The sequence below is a fragment of the Microcaecilia unicolor genome, chromosome 9, assembly GCF_901765095.1.
Source record: "Microcaecilia unicolor chromosome 9, aMicUni1.1, whole genome shotgun sequence".
Lineage (NCBI taxonomy): Eukaryota > Metazoa > Chordata > Amphibia > Gymnophiona > Siphonopidae > Microcaecilia > Microcaecilia unicolor.
Genome location: NC_044039.1, coordinates 180,913,484 through 180,934,585, shown reverse-complemented (window position 1 = coordinate 180,934,585; position 21,102 = coordinate 180,913,484). Strand labels below are relative to the sequence as shown.

The following is a 21,102-nucleotide window of genomic DNA, read 5'->3' as shown; positions in this document are numbered from 1 at the left end:
TAAAATAAGTTCCTCCTTCTCCCACCCGCGAAACAAAGCACTGTCCAAGCCCGGAGGAAATGCTGCATTACCCCAGATGGAAAGATAAGGTGTAAGTTGAGCAAAAAAATGACGGCGACAATACACCCAGTGCCAGACCGCTTTTACAGTCTTCAGTAGAAAGTTATTGAGTAAAAGCACTGCAGACACTCGGGCCTGTGAGTGGAGATAAGCGCTAATACGAATAGGATGCAACAAACCCAATTCCAGAGGAGTGGCTGTAAAAGAAGTTGTGCCTCGGTACCAATCTTGAATATGATGCATCCCAAAAGCTATGGTCAAGTACCGAATGTTAAGCAGACCCATCCCCTCCTGTTGCACAGGCGTCTGCAAAGTCAAGATAGGCAATTGCGCACGTTTACCTAGCCACAAACAGCTCATCCCTCCGATGTATATAAAGGGGCAACATCTGAAACACATACAACAGGTGAGGAGGCAAAAGCATGTTAAACAAATGTACGCGCCTAGGAGGGATAATGGATAAGCCCTCTATGCCAGCAATCTGGTCTGAATCACCTGCAATAAAGGCTACATAGTGACATCATACAAAGCAGATAAATCAGCTGGGACCCATAACACTCAAATATTTTAGAGCAGAGTCAACCCAAGTCAAGGGAAGCTCCCTCCGCCACCCACTACACACCTCAGGTTGCACCAGAAGGGCACTAGATTTAGACAAGTTCAGCATAAACCCTGACAGCCTCCCAAATCGCACAATATGATCTAAAAGTGCGGGCAAAGCCGCCTGGGGGCAATTAAAACTGCTAACATAATCAGCATACACTACACTTTTCACCTGGGCGCCCAGCAGCATCACCCCAGGGACTGTTTCAGATTCCATCAGGACATGGAGCAGGGGATTCAAGGGACAAAATAAACAACAAAAGGGAAGAGCTGGCAACCCTGCCATATTCCCTAGCCCACTGCAAAAGGCAAGGTGCACACCCCATTACCAACAGCTGGGCTTGTGGCTCAAGGAATCAGTCCCAGATGCCCACATACTCCAACACAGAAAACAAAAAAGGTCACTGCACCTTATCAAATGCCTTCTCTACATCTAGACTCACCAATAACAAAGGCTCGCCAACTCCAACAATGCAGAATGGCCACCAAAAGCTTCCGAACATTCAACACAGATCGCCTATTATGGACAAAGCCCACTTGTTCCTTGCAGATCACTCATGGCAAGAAGTCTGCCAGCCGGTCTGCCAGCATCCGAGCAAACATTTTTAAGTCAACGTTAATCAATGAGATAACTAACAGAGCCACCACCTCCCCCACAGTGTAAACTGCTTTAAAATAGTCCATAAAAAACTCCAATTTCCTCGACCCGAGTCGTGGGCTGACCTTTGAACTGGTCAAGGCCAAAACCGTACATAAGCCACCCCAGCTTTTCACCACCTGCGCCAATACCTTCCCAGTCTATTGCCATATTGGTAAAACCTGTGTTTCCAATAAAGCATACTGTGGGAAGTTCTCGTAAGCGCAGTTTGGGCAGACAGCCAAGTATTCTTATTAGACATAGTGGGGTGTAAAATATATGCCCTCTTTGCCATAAGCAATTGAGCTTCTAGCTGAATTATCCCGGCTGCTAATGTCCAATTTCTAGAACTAGCAAAGGCAGTACAGCTCTGCAGAGCACCACCTTGGCAGAGTCTCAAAACAATAATGGCTGATCCACATGCATCCCGTTATGCTGAACAAAATCCGTCCACTGGGTTTGCAAAAAGACATGAAACTCCTGGTTGTAAAAATCGCCAGCCCTGATGCGCACTATAGAAGGAAAGCACCGACACATCCACCTGCACGGAGGAATCATCAGACACCTCCCCCGGGCCCACAGCTGCAGCTTGAACCACAGAAAAAGTAGTGCAATCTAAATGAGACAACGACCCATGTGCCCGAGAAAGGTGGGTAAAGTCCCATTCCGATGGGTGTAACAAAACACCACTCGTCCATAAGATTAAGTGGACTAAATGGGAAATGGTTCCCTCCCCCACGGGTCATCTGATCCACACCCAACTGAACGATCCATATAGCGAATGCTACATACCTGTAGAAGGTATTCTCCGAGGACAGCAGGCTGATTGTTCTCACTGATGGGTGACGTCCACGGCAGCTCCTCCAATCGGAAACTTCACTAGCAAAGGCCTTTGCTAGTCCTCGCGCACTGCGCATGCGCGGCCGTCTTCCCGCCCGAACCGGCTCGTGTTCGTCCGTCCCATATGTAGCAAGACAAAGCAAGGGAAGACACAACTCCAAAAGGGGAGGCGGGCGGGTTTGTGAGAACAATCAGCCTGCTGTCCTCGGAGAATACCTTCTACAGGTATGTAGCATTCGCTTTCTCCGAGGACAAGCAGGCTGCTTGTTCTCACTGATGGGGTATCCCTAGCCCCCAGGCTCACTCAAAACAACAACCATGGTCAATTGGGCCTCGCAACAGCGAGGACATTACTGAGATTGACCTAAAAATTTACCAACTAACTGAGAGTGCAGCCTGGAACAGAACAAACAGGGCCCTCGGGGGGTGGAGTTGGATCCTAAAGCCCGAACAGGTTGTGAAGCACTGACTGCCCGAACCGACTGTCGCATCGGGTATCCTGCTGCAGGCAGTAATGAGATGTGAATGTGTGGACAAATGACCACGTCACAGCTTTGCAAATCTCTTCAATAGTGGCAGACTTCAAGTGGGCTACCGACGCAGCTATGGCTCTAACATTATGAGCTGTGACATGACCCTCAAGAGCCAGCCCAGCCTGGGCGTAAGTGAAGGAAATGCAATCTGCTAGCCAATTGGATATGGTGCGTTTCCCCACAGCCACTCCCCTTCTGTTGGGATCAAAAGAAACAAACAATTGGGCGGACTGTCTGTTGGGCTGTGTCCGCTCCAGATAGAAGGCCAATGCTCTCTTGCAGTCCAATGTGTGCAGCTGACGTTCAGCAGGGCAGGAATGAGGACGGGGAAAGAATGTTGGCAAGACAATTGACTGGTTCAGATGGAACTCCGACACAACCTTTGGCAAGAACTTAGGGTGAGTGCGGAGGACTACTCTGTTATGATGAAATTTGGTGTAAGGGGCCTGGGCTACCAGGGCCTGAAGCTCACTGACTCTACGAGCTGAAGTAACTGCCACCAAGAAAATGATCTTCCAGGTCAAGTACTTCAGATGGCAGGAATTCAGTGGCTCAAAAGGAGGTTTCATCAGCTGGGTGAGAACGACATTGAGATCCCATGACACTGTAGGAGGCTTGACAGGGGGCTTTGACAAAAGCAAACCTCTCATGAAGCGAACAACTAAAGGCTGTCCTGAGATCGGCTTACCTTCCACACGGTAATGGTATGCACTGATTGCACTAAGGTGAACCCTTACAGAGTTGGTCTTGAGACCAGACTCAGACAGGTGCAGGAGGTATTCAAGCAGGGTCTGTGTAGGACAAGAGCGAGGATCTAGGGCCTTGCTGTCACACCAGACGGCAAACCTCCTCCACAGAAAGAAGTAACTCCTCTTAGTGGAATCTTTCCTGGAAGCAAGCAAGATGCGGGAGACACCCTCCGACAGACGCAAAGAGGCAAAGTCTACGCTCTCAACATCCAGGCCGTGAGAGCCAGGGACCGGAGGCTGGGATGCAGAAGTGCCCCTTCGTCCTGTGTGATGAGGGTCGGAAAACACTCCAATCTCCACGGTTCTTCGGAGGACAACTCCAGAAGAAGAGGGAACCAGATCTGACACGGCCAAAAAGGAGCAATCAGAATCATGGTGCCTCGGTCTTGCTTGAGTTTCAACAAAGTCTTCCCCACCAGAGGTATGGGAGGATAAGCATACAGCAGACCCTCCCCCCAGTCCAGGAGGAAGGCATCCGATGCCAGTCTGCCGTGGGCCTGAAGCCTGGAACAGAACTGAGGGACTTTGTGGTTGGCTCGAGATGCGAAGAGATCTACCAAGGGGGTGCCCCACACCTGGAAGATCTGTCGCACTACACGGGAATTGAGCGACCACTCGTGAGGTTGCATAATCCTGCTCAACCTGTCGGCCAGACTGTTGTTTACGCCTGCCAGATATGTGGCTTGGAGCACCATGCCGTGACGGCGAGCCCAGAGCCACATGCTGACGGCTTCCTGACACAGGGGGCGAGATCCGGTTCCCCCCTGCTTGTTGACGTAATACATGGCAACCTGGTTGTCTGTCTGAATTTGGATAATTTGGTGGGACAGCCGATCTCTGAAAGCCTTCAGAGCGTTCCAGATCGCTCGCAACTCCAGAAGATTGATCTGCAGATCGCGTTCCTGGAGGGACCAGGTTCCTTGGGTGTGAAGCCCATCGACATGAGCTCCCCATCCCAGGAGAGACGCATCCGTGGTCAGCACTTTTTGTGGCTGAGGAATTTGGAAAGGACGTCCCAGAGTCAAATTGGACCAAATCGTCCACCAATACAGGGGATTTGAGAAAACTCGTGGACAGGTGGATCACGTCTTCTAGATTCCCAGCAGCCTGAAACCACTGGGAAGCTAGGGTCCATTGAGCAGATCTCATGTGAAGGCGGGCCATGGGAGTCACATGGACTGTGGAGGCCATGTGGCCCAGCAATCTCAACATCTGCCGAGCTGTGATCTGCTGTGACGCTCGCACCCGCGAGACGAGGGACAACAAGTTGTTGGCCCTCGCCTCTGGGAGATAGGCGGGAGCCGTCCGAGAATCCAGCAGAGCTCCTATGAATTCGAGTTTCTGCACTGGGAGAAGATGGGACTTTGGATAATTTATCACAAACCCCAGTAGCTCCAGGAGGCGAATAGTCATCTGCATGGACTGCAGGGCTCCTGCCTCGAATGTGTTCTTCACCAGCCAATCGTCGAGATATGGGAACACGTGCACCCCCAGCCTGTGAAGTGCCGCTGCTAGTACAGCCAAGCACTTTGTGAACACTCTGGGCGCAGAGGCGAGCCCAAAGGGTAGCACACAATACTGGAAGTGACGTGTGCCCAGCTGAAATCGTAGATACTGTCTGTGAGCTGGCAGTATCGGGATGTGAGTGTAGGCGTCCTTCAAGTCCAGAGAGCATAGCCAATCGTTTTCCTGAATCATGGGAAGAAGGGTGCCCAGGGAAAGCATCCTGAACTTTTCTTTGACCAGATATTTGTTCAGGGCCCTTAGGTCTAGGATGGGACGCATCCCCCCTGTTTTCTTTTCCACAAGGAAGTACCTGGAATAGAATCCCAGCCCTTCTTGCCCAGATGGCACGGGCTCGACCGCATTGGCGCTGAGAAGGGCGGAGAGTTCTTCTGCAAGTACCTGCTTGTGCTGGAAGCTGTAAGACTGAGCTCCCGGTGGACAATTTGGAGGTTTGGAGGCCAAATTGAGGGTGTATCCTTGCCGGACTATTTGGAGAACCCACTGATCGGAGGTTATGAGAGGCCACCTTTGGTGAAAAGCTTTCAACCTCCCTCCGACTGGCAGGTTGCCCGGCACTGACACTTGGATGTCGGCTATGCTCTGCTGGAGCCAGTCAAAAGCTCGTCCCTTGCTTTTGCTGGGGAGCCGAGGGGCCTTGCTGAGGCGCACGCTGCTGACGAGAGCGAGCGCGCTGGGGCTTAGCCTGGGCCGCAGGCTGTCGAGAAGGAGGATTGTACCTACGCTTACCAGAAGAGTAGGAAACAGTCTTCCTTCCCCCGAAAAATCTTCTACCTGTAGAGGTAGAGGCTGAAGTCTGCCGGCGGGAGAACTTGTCGAATGCGGTGTCCCGCTGGTGGAGCTGCTCTACCACCTGCTCGACTTTTTCTCCAAAAATGTTATCCGCACGGCAAGGCGAGTCCGCAATCCGCTGCTGGATTCTATTCTCCAGGTCGGAGGCACGCAGCCATGAGAGTCTGCGCATCACCACACCTTGAGTAGCGGCCCTGGACGCAACATCAAAGGTGTCATACACCCCTCTGGCCTTCAGCTGCCTGACCACCTCCTGAAATGGCTTGGCTTGCTCAGGGGGGAGCGCATCCACCAAGCCTGCCAACTGCCGCACATTGTTCCGCATGTGTATGCTCGTGTAGAGCTGGTAAGACTGAATTTTGGCCACGAGCATAGAAGAATGGTAGGCCTTCCTCCCAAAGGAGTCCAAGGTTCTAGAGTCCTTGCCCGGGGGCGCCGAAGCATGCTCCCTAGAACTCTTGGCCTTCTTTAGGGCCAAATCCACAACTCCAGAGTCGTGAGGCAACTGAGTGCGCATCAGCTCTGGGTCCCCATGGATCCGGTACTGGGACTCGATCTTCTTGGGAATGTGGGGGTTAGTTAGAGGCTTGGTCCAGTTCGCCAGCAATGTCTTTTTTTAGGACATGATGCATGGGTACTGTGGACGCTTCCTTAGGTGGAGAAGGATAGTCCAGGAGCTCAAACATTTCAGCCCTGGGCTCGTCCTCCACAACCACCGGGAAGGGGATGGCCGTAGACATCTCCCGGACAAAGGAAGCGAAAGACAGACTCTCGGGAGGAGAAAGCTGTCTTTCAGGAGAGGGAGTGGGATCGGAAGGAAGACCCTCAGACTCCTCGTCAGAGAAATATCTGATGTCTCCTTCGTCTTCCCACGAGGCCTCACCCTCAGTGTCAGACACAAGTTCACGGACCTGTGTCTGCAACCGTGCCCGACTCGACTCAGTGGAGCCACATCCACGATGGGAGCGTCGAGAGGTAGACTCTCTCGCCCGCATCGGCGAAGCTCCCTCCGCCGACGTAGTCGGGGAGCCTTCCTGGGAGGCGACCGCAGTCGGTGCCGCACGCGGTACCGATGCGGAAGGCCTCACCTCGGGCATGGGACCAGCCGGCGCCTCGCTCGACGGTACCGGTGGCGCAAGCACCCCCGGTACCGGAGGGGTAGGGTGCAACAGCTCCCCCAGGATCTCTGGGAGAACGGCCCGGAGGCTCTCGTGCAGAGCGGCTGTGGAGAAAGACATCGACGTCAATGCAGGAGTCGATGTCAAAACCTGTTCCGGGCGTGGAGGCTGTTCCGGGCTGTCCAGAGTGGAGCGCATCGACACCTCCTGAACAGAGGGTGAGCGGTCCTCTCGGTGCCGATGCCTACTGGGTGCCGACTCCCTCGGCGACCCACTGCTCTCGGTGCCGACACGGGAAGGAGACCGGTGACGATGCTTCTTCGATTTCTTGGAGCGAAGCATGTCACCGGAGCTTCCCGGCACCGACGAGGAGGACGTCGAATCCAGCCGTCACTTCCTCGGGGCCGAGGCCGAAGGAGGTCGGTCTCGGGGGGGCTGTACCGCGGGAGCCCTCAGGGCAGGAGGAGACCCACCCGAAGGCTCACCGCCACCAGCAGGGGAATGGACAGCCCTCACCTGCGCTCCAGACGAAGCACCACCGTCCGACGACATCAGCAAAAGAGGAGGTCTCGATGTCACCCCGATGCAGAGGGTCGATGCCTCGATACACTCGATGCAGTCAGGGGCGAAGATGAAGGTCCGGGCGCTGACGACGTCGATGCACTGGATCCTCCCGGTGCCGATGCCAACGAAGAGCCCGAGAACAAAACGTTCCACTGGGCCAATCTCGCTACCTGAGTCCGCTTTTGTAAAAGGGAACACAGACTACAGGCCTGCGAGCGGTGCCCAGCCCCTAAGCACTGAAGACACGACGCGTGCCTATCAGTGAGCGAGATGACCCGGGCGCACTGGGTGCACTTCTTGAAGCCGCTGGGAGACTTCGATGTCATGGGCGGAAAAATCACGCCGGCGAAATCAAAAGTCGAAATGGCGGAAAAGGCACCACAAAATCAAGGGGAAGAAAACTTCGACCCGAGGCCTAAAAGCGGCCTACCCCGACGACGAAAGAAAACTTACCGGGGCGAAAAACTGGAAATATGGGAAGGAAAAGACTGGAGAGTCTCCTTCCACACAGAGTTTTTTTTTTTTTTTAACACGAAGTAAGAACGACGCGCGAGGTCGACTTTCCGGGGTGCGACACGGCGAAAACACGACCGTACCGAGCGCGGACAAAAGAAGACTGACGAACACGAGCCGGTTCGGGCGGGAAGACGGCCGCGCATGGGCGCGCGAGGACTAGCAAAGGCCTTTGCTAGTGAAGTTTCCGATTGGAGGGGCTGCCGTGGACGTCACCCATCAGTGAGAACAAGCAGCCTGCTTGTCCTCGGAGAACCAGATATATTACAGCATTCATATCCCCCACCACAAACAACTGCTTATCTTGATAGGGAGGGCATATCCAGAGTAGTGCCCTATAAAAAGGCAGGCTCTGAGGGGGTAGGGCCAAAAATCACCACCAATATTATCTCTCACCTGTACAACCACAGGCGAATGATGAGATATTGCCAGGCATCATCCCACACCAAAACCTCTACTTGACACTGCAAGGACTTACGTAGAAGAACCACTACCTCAACCCACCGGACACCTGAAAAAGTACAATAAACCTCTGCCACCCAACTCCATTTGAGTTTCTCATGTTCAGCATTCATTAGTCTGGTCTCCTGCAGGCAGGCAACATCTGCCCTCCGATCAGTTCAAAACTGACAAAATTTTATTATGCTTAATAGGGGACGTGATGCCACCCACGTTCCAGGAAAGCAATCTAGTATGATCTATGTTCACCCTATGGTACTTTGTGTGTCTAAGTGCTTTGAAAATGAGCCCCTAAGTCCAGGCTTGGCATGAAGGGGGTCATTTTATAAAGGTTTCTCCATGTGTAGAGTCAGTTTTACATGCAGAATAGACCATGAGCCATTTATACATGTCTTTGTATACTGTGTATAGGCATTCCGCAAGTTGTAGCTACAATGCATGCTTGTATCACAAAATACTGTGCAGAGTGAACACTGAAAGAATGGACAAAGAAGAACCAGCTTGGGGTTGTAAGCTATTAAAGGGTTAAGATGTTGGAAATAAATTGCTGAAAAATATATTCGGCTCTCTGATATACATAGGTAAGAGCAAGAAGGTTTTTTTTTTTTTTTACAAGGGACCTTTTGCACCTGGTCACAGTTGACTTGTTTTTCAGAGATATGAGACAAGATGGGTCACAGATGAGGTAATGGACCAGTGCAGAGGATGTACAAGTATGTTACATGGAAGAGTGCAGAGGTAGAAAAGGGGAGATGAGAATAAACAGACATAGAAGCTGACAGAAAGGAATGTGGTTGGAAGTTATAGGTAGGGAAACTTCAGAATGACAGTTGAATACCTGTACAAAGGTCATGCTACAAATGTTATGTGATAATGTACTCCAGCCAGTCCTTGGCCTGTATACATATATGTATGATTTTTGCAGAAAGGTAGGGGTAGTTCATTCTCTAGCCAACGAGTTGGTTAGCAGCAGGCTACCCTACCTAACCTGTGTGCTTTGCTGTGCCTCTTTTTTGTCTCTGTATTAGTATTTACCCCTATTAAAGTAGAAATATTTCTTTTTCCTAGCAGCACCTCATTTCATTTGTTTTTGTATCTTAGGTAATAAGTTCTGGTACAAGACTTGGTAAGTAATATGTTTATTGGTATACCTCAGCGTGTAGGCTTTTGCGTGTAAGGGAGGTAAGAAGTGTGACCCCCTTGCTTTGTGGAAGCAGCACTACTGCCCCCTATCGCTCACAATATACAGATACACATAGCGTACACACACATATTTACGCCGACTTCAAAGTGGGTGTGTATGTGTGTTGGCATTTGCACACCGTCAGGGATGGTTCTAGAAGTCTATTTTATAAAGACACCTAGGTACCCATGTTGTCTTTATAAAAGCAACTTAAAACAGGTGCCTTTTTGGACTAGTCACACAAGCATCCCAATTACAAAATCAAGCCCAAAACATTTAGTAGCACAGCAGGAATGAATTTCCATCTTCCTGGGTGAATCTCTTCATAAAGGCAGCTAATAAATATCAGACTACTGTGGTACCAGGAAGTAGGCCTCAGATTCACTCTAGCCAGTCTGAGATCGCCAGTGCTACTTCATTTGCCCAAGTCTTTCTGATGTCCAAGCTCCTAAAACTTCTGTGCCACCAATCACTTTCCTGAATTTGTTTTATAAATACTTGGCTAAAATGGAATTCCATTAGCAGCCTACCCCCTTAATTAATCCAAATCACACTATAGAGATTTTTCTACTGGCTTATTGCTCAAGCTGCTAGTACTGGTGCCACTGGTGATGACTGAGGATGGAGCTAAATGCAAACCTTTAGTATCATAAAGAACAGGGACCCCAGTCCATACTGCTGTGGCACGCTAATTTTCCATTTCATATGAGGCAGAATTTGAGACATTAATCATCAGTTTGACATATCAGCTACTGGCTTTGGACACTGCAGTACTGAACCTAAGACCTGGCCAAAACTCAGATACATGATATCAGAATCACAGCTTAGCTCTCCAATAAATATTACTGAAGTTCCATACCTCAGTCTCCGTTGCACTCTTTGGTAGCTTGATATGATTAGCGTTTATCCCAATCTAAAGAAAAAAATTATAAAAATGGTTACCCTTAAAAAGTCTTTTGGCAAACACAGTACAGTACCTTGTAGAAGTCTTCATGCCCCTGTACATGCTTTACATTCTTTTTTTTTTTTAAAGCACAATTCAAAATGCATTAATAAAGGAGTCTGTTTCACTGATCTATACAATATACTCTATAAGTTCAATGTGAAAATACAATTGAATTGCTGACTTCCAAAACCCGATAAGTCCACTTTAGTTCAATCAGCGAAAAATCAATTTTTCATATACACAATTTCCCATAAGAGGAATTTTACTTGGCTGCAGGCAAAGGACAAACACCCTTTTGATTTCAACTAAATTACACTGGTAGATACTATCCTTTGTCCATAAGAAACAATAGCTCATTTTTTTTTGCCAACAGTGGACTTAGTGGGTTTTGGAAATAAGCCTTTGAATTATAAAAATATTCAAGAAGCAATTAAAGGGCCTTAGTTGCCTAAGTCTAAAGCAAACCCAAATTAGCTCCTGTTCCAAAAACTGTCTTAGCAAGGCACATAGGGACCCTTTTACTAAGCCGTGTAGGCCCAACATGCACCAATTCAGAGTTACCGCCCAGCTACCACGTGGCCCATGTGGTTAATTTCAATTTTTACGTGCATCCGCTAGGCAAAAATTGGGCGGTAACACCGACTTGACGTGCGTAGGCAATTACTGCACGGTTAAAACAAGAGACCTTAAAACAAGCTAAGTCGATGGCTGGCGGTTAGGTCTCAGACCCAAAATGGACGCACGGCAATTTTGATTTTGCCGCACGTCCATTTTAGGCAAAAATTTTAAAAAGGCATTTTTTGCAGGTGCGCTGAAAAATGGACCTGTGCGCGCCCAAAACATGCACCTACACTACTGCAGGCCATTTTTCAGCGCACCTTTGTAAAAGGACCCCATAATAAATTAAGTAGAACCACATGGGCCCAATCACAGTAGTCAAACTGATTTGAATACTTCTGGGTAAAGAATCAAATGGTTTCTATTATAAAAAGCTGATCTAAACATGCTGAACACAGCCTCTGAAAGAACTCTAGGATAAAGTTATGTAATGGGGGGAGGGGGGAGGGAGAAGGTTATAGAAAAAAAACATTTCAAACTATAGAAAAAAACATTTCAAACTGTGTTAGAATTTCCCTTGGGGCATCACGGTAGAAAGCAGTTTGGAACTTCCTAGACAGTGCTTTGATCAGGCCGTTCCCCTTAGAGTCGGTAGCCATGACTTAAGGAAACTGAGGAAGATCACAAAGGCACAAGATTAGATGAAAAAACTACAGAGGTCTCTAGTTAGTGAAAATGTGACTGTTCAACAATGCCATGATTACTCCAGAAATATGGCCTGTATAGGAAGGTAACAAGGAGGAAGCTACTGCTGAAGAAAATCAATATAAGTACAGGCAGATCCTGGAGGAAAACCTGTTCCAGTCTGCTACAGACCAGGGACGTTGGGAAAATATTCACTTTTCAGCAGGACAATGATCCTAAGCAAAAGCAAATATTCATATGGCTCAGCAAGAAGAACAGTCCAAGAAAACCCAGGCCTGAATCCAACAAACTTTCTGGCCAAAGACTAGGCTGCAGTTTACCTATAATTCCCAGCTGGCCTGAAAGAGCTTGACCTATTCACAGAACAGGCAAGAACTGAACCACCCCACTCGGCAAAGCCGGTAGACACTTATTCTCAAATGACATGTGGCTGTTACTTTTTCAAAATCCTCTAAGTATCGTGTCAAGGAGTGAAGATTTCTTAGTTTCACTGAACGTTTAGAGTATGTTGTAGAACTTGACCTCCTACTTTAATGCATTTTGAATTGCATTATTTATGTATTTGTTTAAAATATTTATATCCAGTGCCATTCAGTTCTAGGTGGGTTACATAAAAATTCACAAAATATAAAACTCATTACATAAGGCATACACAAAACTGCATATCATACCACAGACTATAACCAGCGTATCTATTTTTCAGACAGAAGCATGTGAAAAAGTACAAGGGAGTGAAGACTTTTTATTTGAAAAACAATGTGGGGAGATAGGCAAGGGCAGAAAAAAGCAACAGGACACTGCAGTCCCCCAACAACGTGTTTCTAAAAGGCATACCACAGAATAGATTTCCTATGTTATGCTTTGTCACAGAAATTTTTACACATCTGAGTCAGGGTGAAAAAAAAACTGCAAAGACCTCACACTTTAATTACAAGACCATCACAGACATACTTTTGTACTAGATAATCAACCTCTCTTTTTCACTCTTCAAAAATATAAAATGCTTTCCACAACCAGTACCCTGCTGTATATTATTATTACATTTTTTTTAACAGTTCGCTACATTTTTGATCACCTCAGAAGTCATCTAGAAGCTACAGCTGTCTCACAGACTTCTAAGTGTTAAAGGCTCTGTTGCATGAGTTGGTTCAAAGAACGAGCAGAATCGGAGAGATCTGTGTACACCACCACCTACCCTCCCAGAGCCACAGCAGTGCTCTCTTGACCCATTTTAACTCCAGAAAAATCAGAATTGATTTACAAACAAACAAAAAAAAAGTGTTACTATTAACAAGGGATACCTCAGCAGCAGCCTTCAGCTTCACCTTGATATAGATATTTGAATCATCTCTATCCCCAACCTAGAGGGCAAAAAAAGCACAACAGATTTTATATTTTTACCAAACAATTCAGCTCTACTAGGCTACCTTTCAGCATTAAACAGCTTAAAGGAAAGGTTATGCAGAAGCAAGAGCTGTTTAAAAAAATTTAAAACAAAATCAAACGAACAAAAACACTTACCAGATAAACACAGGATGCAGTAGCTTTAAATTAACTCAAAATCATCAAGGCCTTCTTTTAGTAAATTAAAAAGGCATGCAAAGATTGCTACCCAGGACCAGCTGCAGCTTGTACCAACACATCTGCATTTCAGAATTAAAAAGTCCTGGGGCACTAAGTACATCAGGGCTTCAAAGTTCCATGGCCAAATGCATTCATTAGGCAGGAGGAATTTTAGTGCCTCAGAATTTTACATAGTACATTGATGGGCAGCTGTAGTTGAGTAGATGGACTTTTAGACCTGAACACTGTGTCCTGCTCCTGCCACCGTGCATGTGGCAGGAGCAGTACTCGGTGGTCTAGATTTGCCAATGCTTTTCTTGTGCCGGTACGCACCGGAACGGCATACCGGCATCTTTTTTTTTAGGTCCGGCTCACCTGCCCGCTCCCTTCCATTCGTGCACCTGTGCTCTCTGCTTTGAAATCGTTTGTTTGCCCGAAGTCGTGGCGAACCGGCAGTAAAAGCAGCAGGCAGGCACTGGCAGGCAAGCTTGCCTCCTCGTTGCTTCCCTTCCCTCTCAGTGCGTCCCGCCTTCCTCTGATGTAATTTCCTTTCCACGAGGGTGGGACGTGCTGAGAGGAAAGGGAAGAGACGAGGAGGCGAGCCTGCCTGCCAGTGTCCCGCCTTCCTCTGATGTAATTTCCTTTCCGCGAGGGCGGGACGTGCTGAGAGGAAAGGGAAGAGACGAGGAGGCGAGCCTGCCTGCCAGTGTCTGCCTGCTGCTTTTACCACTGCAACTTCGGTCAAACTAAAGATTTCAGCGAAGACAGGTTTGCTGGACATGGATGGAAGGGGAGGGCAGGGGAGAGAGGAGTATCGTTGGACATGGATGAGAGGGGAGGGAAGGGGAGAGAGGAGAATCACTGGACATGGGAGGGGAGAGAAGAGACATGCTGGACATGGATGGGTGGAAGGAAGACAGAAGGAGATGCACATGGATGGGAGGGGAGGGCAGGGGACAGAGGAGAAATGCTGGAAATGGATGGAGAGGAGAGCAGGAGATAGAGGAGAATTGCTGGACATGGATGCATGGAGGAGTTGGCGGGGAGAGGAGAAATGCTGGACTTGGATGGAGGAGGGGGGGAGAGAGAATTATTGCTTTATATGGATATAGGGGAGGGAAGAGAGAGGAGAAATACTGTCCATGAATGGAGGGGAGGAGAGAGGAGAAAGTGCTGGACATGGATGGAGGGGAGGAAAGAAAAAAAAAGAAGAAGATGCACATGGATGGAGATGAGGGAAAGGGAAGAGAGGAGAAAAACTGCACATGGATGTAGAAAATAGGCAAAAGCTGGATACATGTTATACCTCCTCCAGTCAATTCCATGGAAGAGGACCCAGCTTTTACTTATGGATGTAGGGCAAGAAATGAAGTAGAAAGGAGGAAAGTAAAGAAATAAATGGAAAGGAAGCCCTGGAAACAGAGTTAAGAGAACAGATAGAGAGCAGCAGAATCAGAGACTGGGACCAATATGGATAGAAAAAGAAAGTTGCCAGACAACAAAGGTAGAAAAAAATCATTTTATTTTCATTTTAGTGTTTGGAATATGTCCAATTTGAGAATTTACATCTGCTGTCCTATTTTGCACTGGGTATACTGGAGCTGTAACAGCTTACAGAAATTATTTATAATGAAAAAAAATCACATTATTTTTTTCTCCTATACTAGTATAATATTTTCAATTATGTCTGTTTATATGCGCCATGGCTGGTATAAGGGGTGTGGCTATAATAGGGGTGGGGTCATATGTGGTGACCCCGCCCATAATGAGTACCAGCACCTTTTTTTCTACAAAAAAAAGCACTGGATTTGCCACACATGTCTTCTTGCACTGTATTGCGATTTAAATATTCTCGTTTATTACTCAAGATTGTTGAAGACCCAAAAAGAATTACCACTTATAACGAGTAAAAATGATATAAATGCTAGGAATTCTACATATTAAAAAGTCATTAAAAGTAAAAAAATTAAAAAAAAAACATTAATAAAAGTAATTAAGTCATCTCAGGGAAAAGTTCTTGTCGGCACCGCAGTGGAGTACAATTCCTGTGTTTGCAATGCAAACAACACACAAACCACCCATGCTTGAAAGAGATGGTGTACAATATTCAACAAAACTAATGCAGGTAATGATTTCTTTATCTACACCTGGCATCTCTGTAGACAGACTTCATGAGAAAACAAGTCTCAATACCTGTAAGATGGCAAGACCTGGACTGAAACCGGGGACCTTACCCCTCATCAAAGCCACCTCATTCTTCAGTCTCTCCCGTACTTGGCTAGTGAGGAAACAGAAAAAAAAATCAATATTAAAGCATGGTCTAAAATGATATAAGGGAATAAAAGAAGTTATGCTAAAAAGCACACAAGTACATAAATGTGTTAATACTCAAGAGACATTTTCAGTAAAGCAATCAGGTCATGAATTCCCTCTCTATTCCATTGGTTTTGGATAAAAAAAAAAAAAAAGAAGACACCCCACTCCCCTCAGTTCCAGATTCACACCCCCAGGCATAACTAGCCTTCCTTACAAAGCTCTAGAAAGTGGTTTTGGATCCACACTGGAAAGGTGAGACCTAAACCATCTGTGCCTCCTGATGAGCTTAAGTAGACTTCAAGGAAGGTAGGGGATGAAGTCGGTAACAGCTGTGACAATAGGAGGGAGAGAGCGAGCAGTAGCATGGATGGAAAGGTAGGTCTCCTGGGGTCATATTTGTGACCAAAAGAGCTTGAAAAGAACTGATCTATACGTAGGGCTGCTGTTTTAGATTTAAACTAGTGCACCCCCCCTCCCAAAAAAATGCCAGATACTTAATGGATAAATGGTAGAAAGAGACTCATGAGAGCCAAGCATCAAACTGTGTAGTCAATCATACATTCTGTATTTCCAAATTCTATTAAAAGCATAATAAAAAAAATATTCTGCCCTGTTGCAAGGATGCAATTTCTTGTACCATGACCTTCTGACCTCGAGAGAGCAGTTCTGATCACCGACACTAACTGTGGAGTGCCAAACTAAAATACACTTCCTTTTGCAGAAACAAAACTTAGAATCACTGGTCTATGCATCAGTTTTATCTCCACTCAAATGGGCAGGAGCCCTTTTGTCCTCAATGACAGGCAGCCAATGTGCCAACTATCAGGGTTCAGCCAAGGCCTAATTACAGTAGCTGATGCAACATTAAATCTGAAAAACTTCCAAAAGTTAGTGACTCAGCCAAATATTACAAGCAACTGAGATAAGGTTCGGTTCAGGCAAACTGGATTGCTGCATTTTTTTTCAGAAGTATCAGTACCTTTATGTGCTAACAGTACCTGTATTGAACATTTTAGTAACAAATCCAATTCTGATCAGTGGTTAAGTCCGAGAAATTAGGTCTTACCTGATAATTTTCTTTCCATTACTTCTTCCCACTATCACAGAACCTGTGGGATAGTTGTGCCCATCAATGAAGCAGGTGGAGCTAGAGAACTGAAAACTGAGCTGAGACATCTCTCTCTTGGCACCCAGTCTAGCTCCTCAGTATTTACTTAGACAAGCAGTAAGGAAAAAATTCAGAATAAACACAACCACCTTAAACAACTCGCTAACCTAACACTAACCATACGAGCAAACGTGTGGACCTCTCTCATCTCTGGACAACATATAGAGAGAATGAGAGATATGCAGGAAGCACCATGACAGTTGATATCTGACCCATTACTTCGCACCAACTAACATCTCAGAAACCATGGCTGGGCCTCTGGTATAGTGAGGAGGACCAATGGAAAGAAAATTATCAGGTAAGAACTAATTTCTCCTTTCATTATGTAGCTGCAGACTATTCCAGAACATGTGGGATATTTAAAAGCAATCCCTAGAGTGGGTGGGATCATGGCACTGTCCCCAGAGGACCAAAGCCCAAAACTGGCTTCAGAGTACGTTGCAAAGTCAACCTGTAGTGCTTGGCAAAGGTATGCAGCATAGACCACGTTGCCACTTTGAAAATATCCACCAGGGACAGTAAGGTAGTCTTCACCCAGGGTGTAACTGTATGCCTCAAAATAATGAGCTTGCAAGGCCTAAGGAGCCTGCTTCCCTGCATGCAAATAAGCTGACACGATAGTCTCCTTGAGCATCTATCAGTTGTGGGCTTGGAAGCCTCTCTGCTTAACAAAAAGCACAAAACAGTCTGTCCGATTTGCAAAAGTCATTTGTGACTTCCAGATATTTAATGAGGACTCTACATACATCGAGAAGCTTCAAGAAAGAATATGGAGCCTCTTTGTCCTCTCTGCGAAAAAGGACAGAAGCACCACAGATTGGTTGAGATTAAATACCAATACCACTTTTGAAGGAAAGGAAGGAACAATGAACAGGGAGACCCCTGCCTCCAAAAAGCAGAGAAAGGGATCTAGACAAGAGAGAGCCTGAAGCTCTGAAACCCTACGTGCCAACACAGCAGCTACCAAAAACACCACCTTTAGCATAAAATCTTTTAAGGAGGCTTCTGAAGACCCCAAAGGAGTAAATCAAGGTTCCATTCTGGACACGGTGTATGAAAGGGAGGCTGCAAGCGGCCAGCAAGAATCGAACGATATCCAGGTGTGCCACAAGAGACGTCTTCTGTAGTTGGCCCCTGAAACAGGGCAAAACCACAACATGAACTTTTAGAGAACCCAACGCCAATCCTTTCCAAAGGCCTGCCTGGAGAATTGCTAGGATGTGCGCAATCTGAGCAGAGAAGGTAGAAAGTTCACACTCAGAACAAAAGTCCTAGAATGTTCTCCACACCCTCAAATACACCATGGATGTAGAGCATTTATCTGAAGTAGCAATGACCAAATCAGATCAACCTTTTAATCTCAACTGAGCCCTTTCAATAGATATGCAGTAAGACCAAAGGGGCACGGATCCTCCAATGAAGGGCTATGAGAATAATTTGACCCCGGTGGAATGCGATCCTTTTCAGTATCGACTACTGTCTCAAAGCAGGAGTCAAGCACCCGCGGAAAACAGATGACCGGAGGCTTTCGGCTTATCATCGGGAACTTGCTGTGGCTTAGTTTCCCCCAATTCTTTCACCAAGTTCCTGATATCTTTTCCCAATTCAATTCCCACTGCAGGCACAGGCAGCTCCTTGTGACTCTGGGCAAGTCACTTAACCCTCCATTGCCCCAGGTACAAATAAAATACCTGTATATAATATGTAAGCTGCATTGAACCTGCTATGAGTGGGAAAGCGCGGGGTACAAATGTAAGAAAAAAAAATAGCCACTTAGTAACATAGTAGATGATGGCAGAAAAACATCTGCACGGTCCATCCAGTCTGCCCAACAAGATAAACTCATATGTGCTACTTTTTGTGTATGCCTTACCTTGATTTGTATCTGTCATTTTCAGGGCACAGACCATATAAGTCTGCCCAGCACAATCCCTGCCTCCCAACCAGCCCCCCCACCCACACCGGCTCTACCACCCAATCTCGGCTAAGCTTCTGAGGATCCATTCCCTCGGAACAGGATTCCTTTATGTTTATCCCTGAAAGGGCAGATGTAACAATCTTCATCCCATTCAAACAAGATCTAAGGGAAATCTCCAACGAAATCAAGCATAGCCTACACATCATGAACTCCTGGTCAGACCTAATAGAACTACCTCACAGGAACACAATAAAATCTTCTCGCACATTCCTCAATCTTCATTCTCCCAATTGTAAAGGTCTGAAATACAAATTATTGCATGCGTCTACCTTTTCCTATATGGGCACGCAGCTATGGAATGCACTACCACGCAACCTGAAAATGGTCCATGAACTGGCCAATTTCCGCAAACTACTGAAAACTTATCTCTTCGAAAAGATTTATCACAAAGATCAACACGTGTAACTGCACAATCTTTAATATAGATAGGAATGTCTTTAATGTCTTTTGCTGTAATACACCCATGTACTTCACCACCATGTAACCCAAACCCTCTATAAACCAAATGTATATTTTCTATTTCCAATATCCACAATGAATTGTAAGCCACATTGAGCCTGCAAAGAGGTGGGATAATGTGGGATACAAATGCAATAAATAATAAATAATAACTAGACATGACTGACGCTGCATCCGCTGCCCAATGCCACAACCAGAGTTGCTGATTTGCTGTGACAGCCAAAGACACACTGCGGGCAGTAACCTATAATGCATCATAAACAGCATCCGAAAAGCCAACCCTGCTCCCAGCTGGGTGTACTGCAGATTGCCATTGCCACAAACGAGCTGCACACTGATGCCTGAAGACCCCAAAGAGGCCACTTCAAAAGCTTGTTTCAGTGAGCCTTCTAGCTTTCTATCTTGTAGGTTATTTAGGGCAAGGTGGTCTTCTAAGTCACCACCATAACAAGGGAGTTTACCCTGGGAAGCTGTAATTTCTTTTTCTCCTCCAGAAACAACAGCTAGAGGGGAGCCATGGCTCTTCCCACTCTCAGCCCCACATCCAACGAGACCCATTCTGATGTAATCAGGTCCTGAATGGTGCCTCAGAAAAACCTTAAAAGGACCTTTAAGCCCACTCATGATGCTGAAAGGCTCCTCGGTGGAAAGAGCTGCCAATGCCTCAGAAATGAGAGTACTGAGCTCCTCTTTATGAAAACCTTAGTATTTCCGGGTCATCCTGCTCCTCCGAATAGGCCGGTTGTTGCGCTGGAAAAAGGACAGCTCCACAGGGAGGGAAGAAGTAAATTCATGGGGCACCAGAGACAGGGATCTGAAGACCTCCAGACATGACTCTGCAGACTCAAGGCACCTGAAAAGCTCAACTGGGAAGCAGTTGACCAATTGAACCAGAAGAAAATCATTCAGAACTAGAGGCTGACAAGTGTGTTCATCCACCTGATGAAGACAGAAAAAAACTAAGGAGCTGGTCTAGATACCAAGACAGATGTGTCTCAGCTCAGTTTTCAGTTCTCTATCTCCACCTGTTGGTTGATAGACACAACTATGCCACAGGTTTTGAACGAGTGGGAAGCTATGTAATGGAAAGTTTATTTACTGCAGAGTTTCATGCTTTTCCAGAGACCTTTTTTTCTTACAATTTCCTCACAAGCATCAAGTCATTATCTACCTTGAAAAACTTCTTCTGAAATGCTTGAAGGGTTGTTAGGCTATTCACAGTCATAAAACGAATTGTAAATCGATGTGTATCAATGCACCAGCAATAACCTGAAGGCCATGCTTTTCAGACCAGACTTAACTAAAATATATTTCCAGCTTCCCTGCAAGACAGAAAGAAAGCCACTAATTCATTTTGCTACACAATACTCCGAGTCTGAAACATACTCAATATCAGCATCCCTCTGCTTTCTTAAAAGAAAGAAACAAGGCACATATTTCAACAAACCTAAAGCAATTCTGGGCTAGAAGAACCCCCTAAGGCCAGGAGCCAAATCAGATTGAAGGCATCAGAAGACAAAGTTTTGTAGGTGTTTTTATGAAGTCATTTTGCTCCCAGAAGAATTAATACAGTTATTTAGCTTTTTGAATGTTGACAGGGGTAGTGCACTTTACCATACTGTGATATACTTCAGACACTGAAATAACAAGTTTATTGGACTTTAATCAGTGCTGTAGATCTTAATCATACAGCTCTGCTAAAAAACTCATCTTCAGGGACAGTTAAAAGCCTACAGTGCCATAAAGAAAGATCTTACGATTGTATGACCAGCCTGCGCATACATCTTATCAGAACCACACTTGAGAGCAAACACAGGCATCTCCAAATGGATTA

At 46.5% G+C, this 21,102-nt stretch overlaps 1 protein-coding gene across 1 annotated transcript in view; it reads right to left on the bottom strand.

Annotated features, from left to right (window-relative positions):
• MTHFD1 (methylenetetrahydrofolate dehydrogenase, cyclohydrolase and formyltetrahydrofolate synthetase 1) overlaps positions 1 to 21,102 on the bottom strand; it is a 150,972-nt gene that overhangs the window by 121,443 nt on the left and 8,427 nt on the right. The window contains exons 2-4 of the mRNA XM_030214776.1: positions 15,541 to 15,625; positions 13,086 to 13,145; positions 10,435 to 10,488 (exon numbers count right to left, since the gene is read on the bottom strand). Of these exons, the coding sequence (XP_030070636.1) occupies positions 10,435 to 10,488; positions 13,086 to 13,145; positions 15,541 to 15,625 (199 nt within the window). The remainder of the gene's footprint in view (positions 1 to 10,434; positions 10,489 to 13,085; positions 13,146 to 15,540; positions 15,626 to 21,102) is intronic.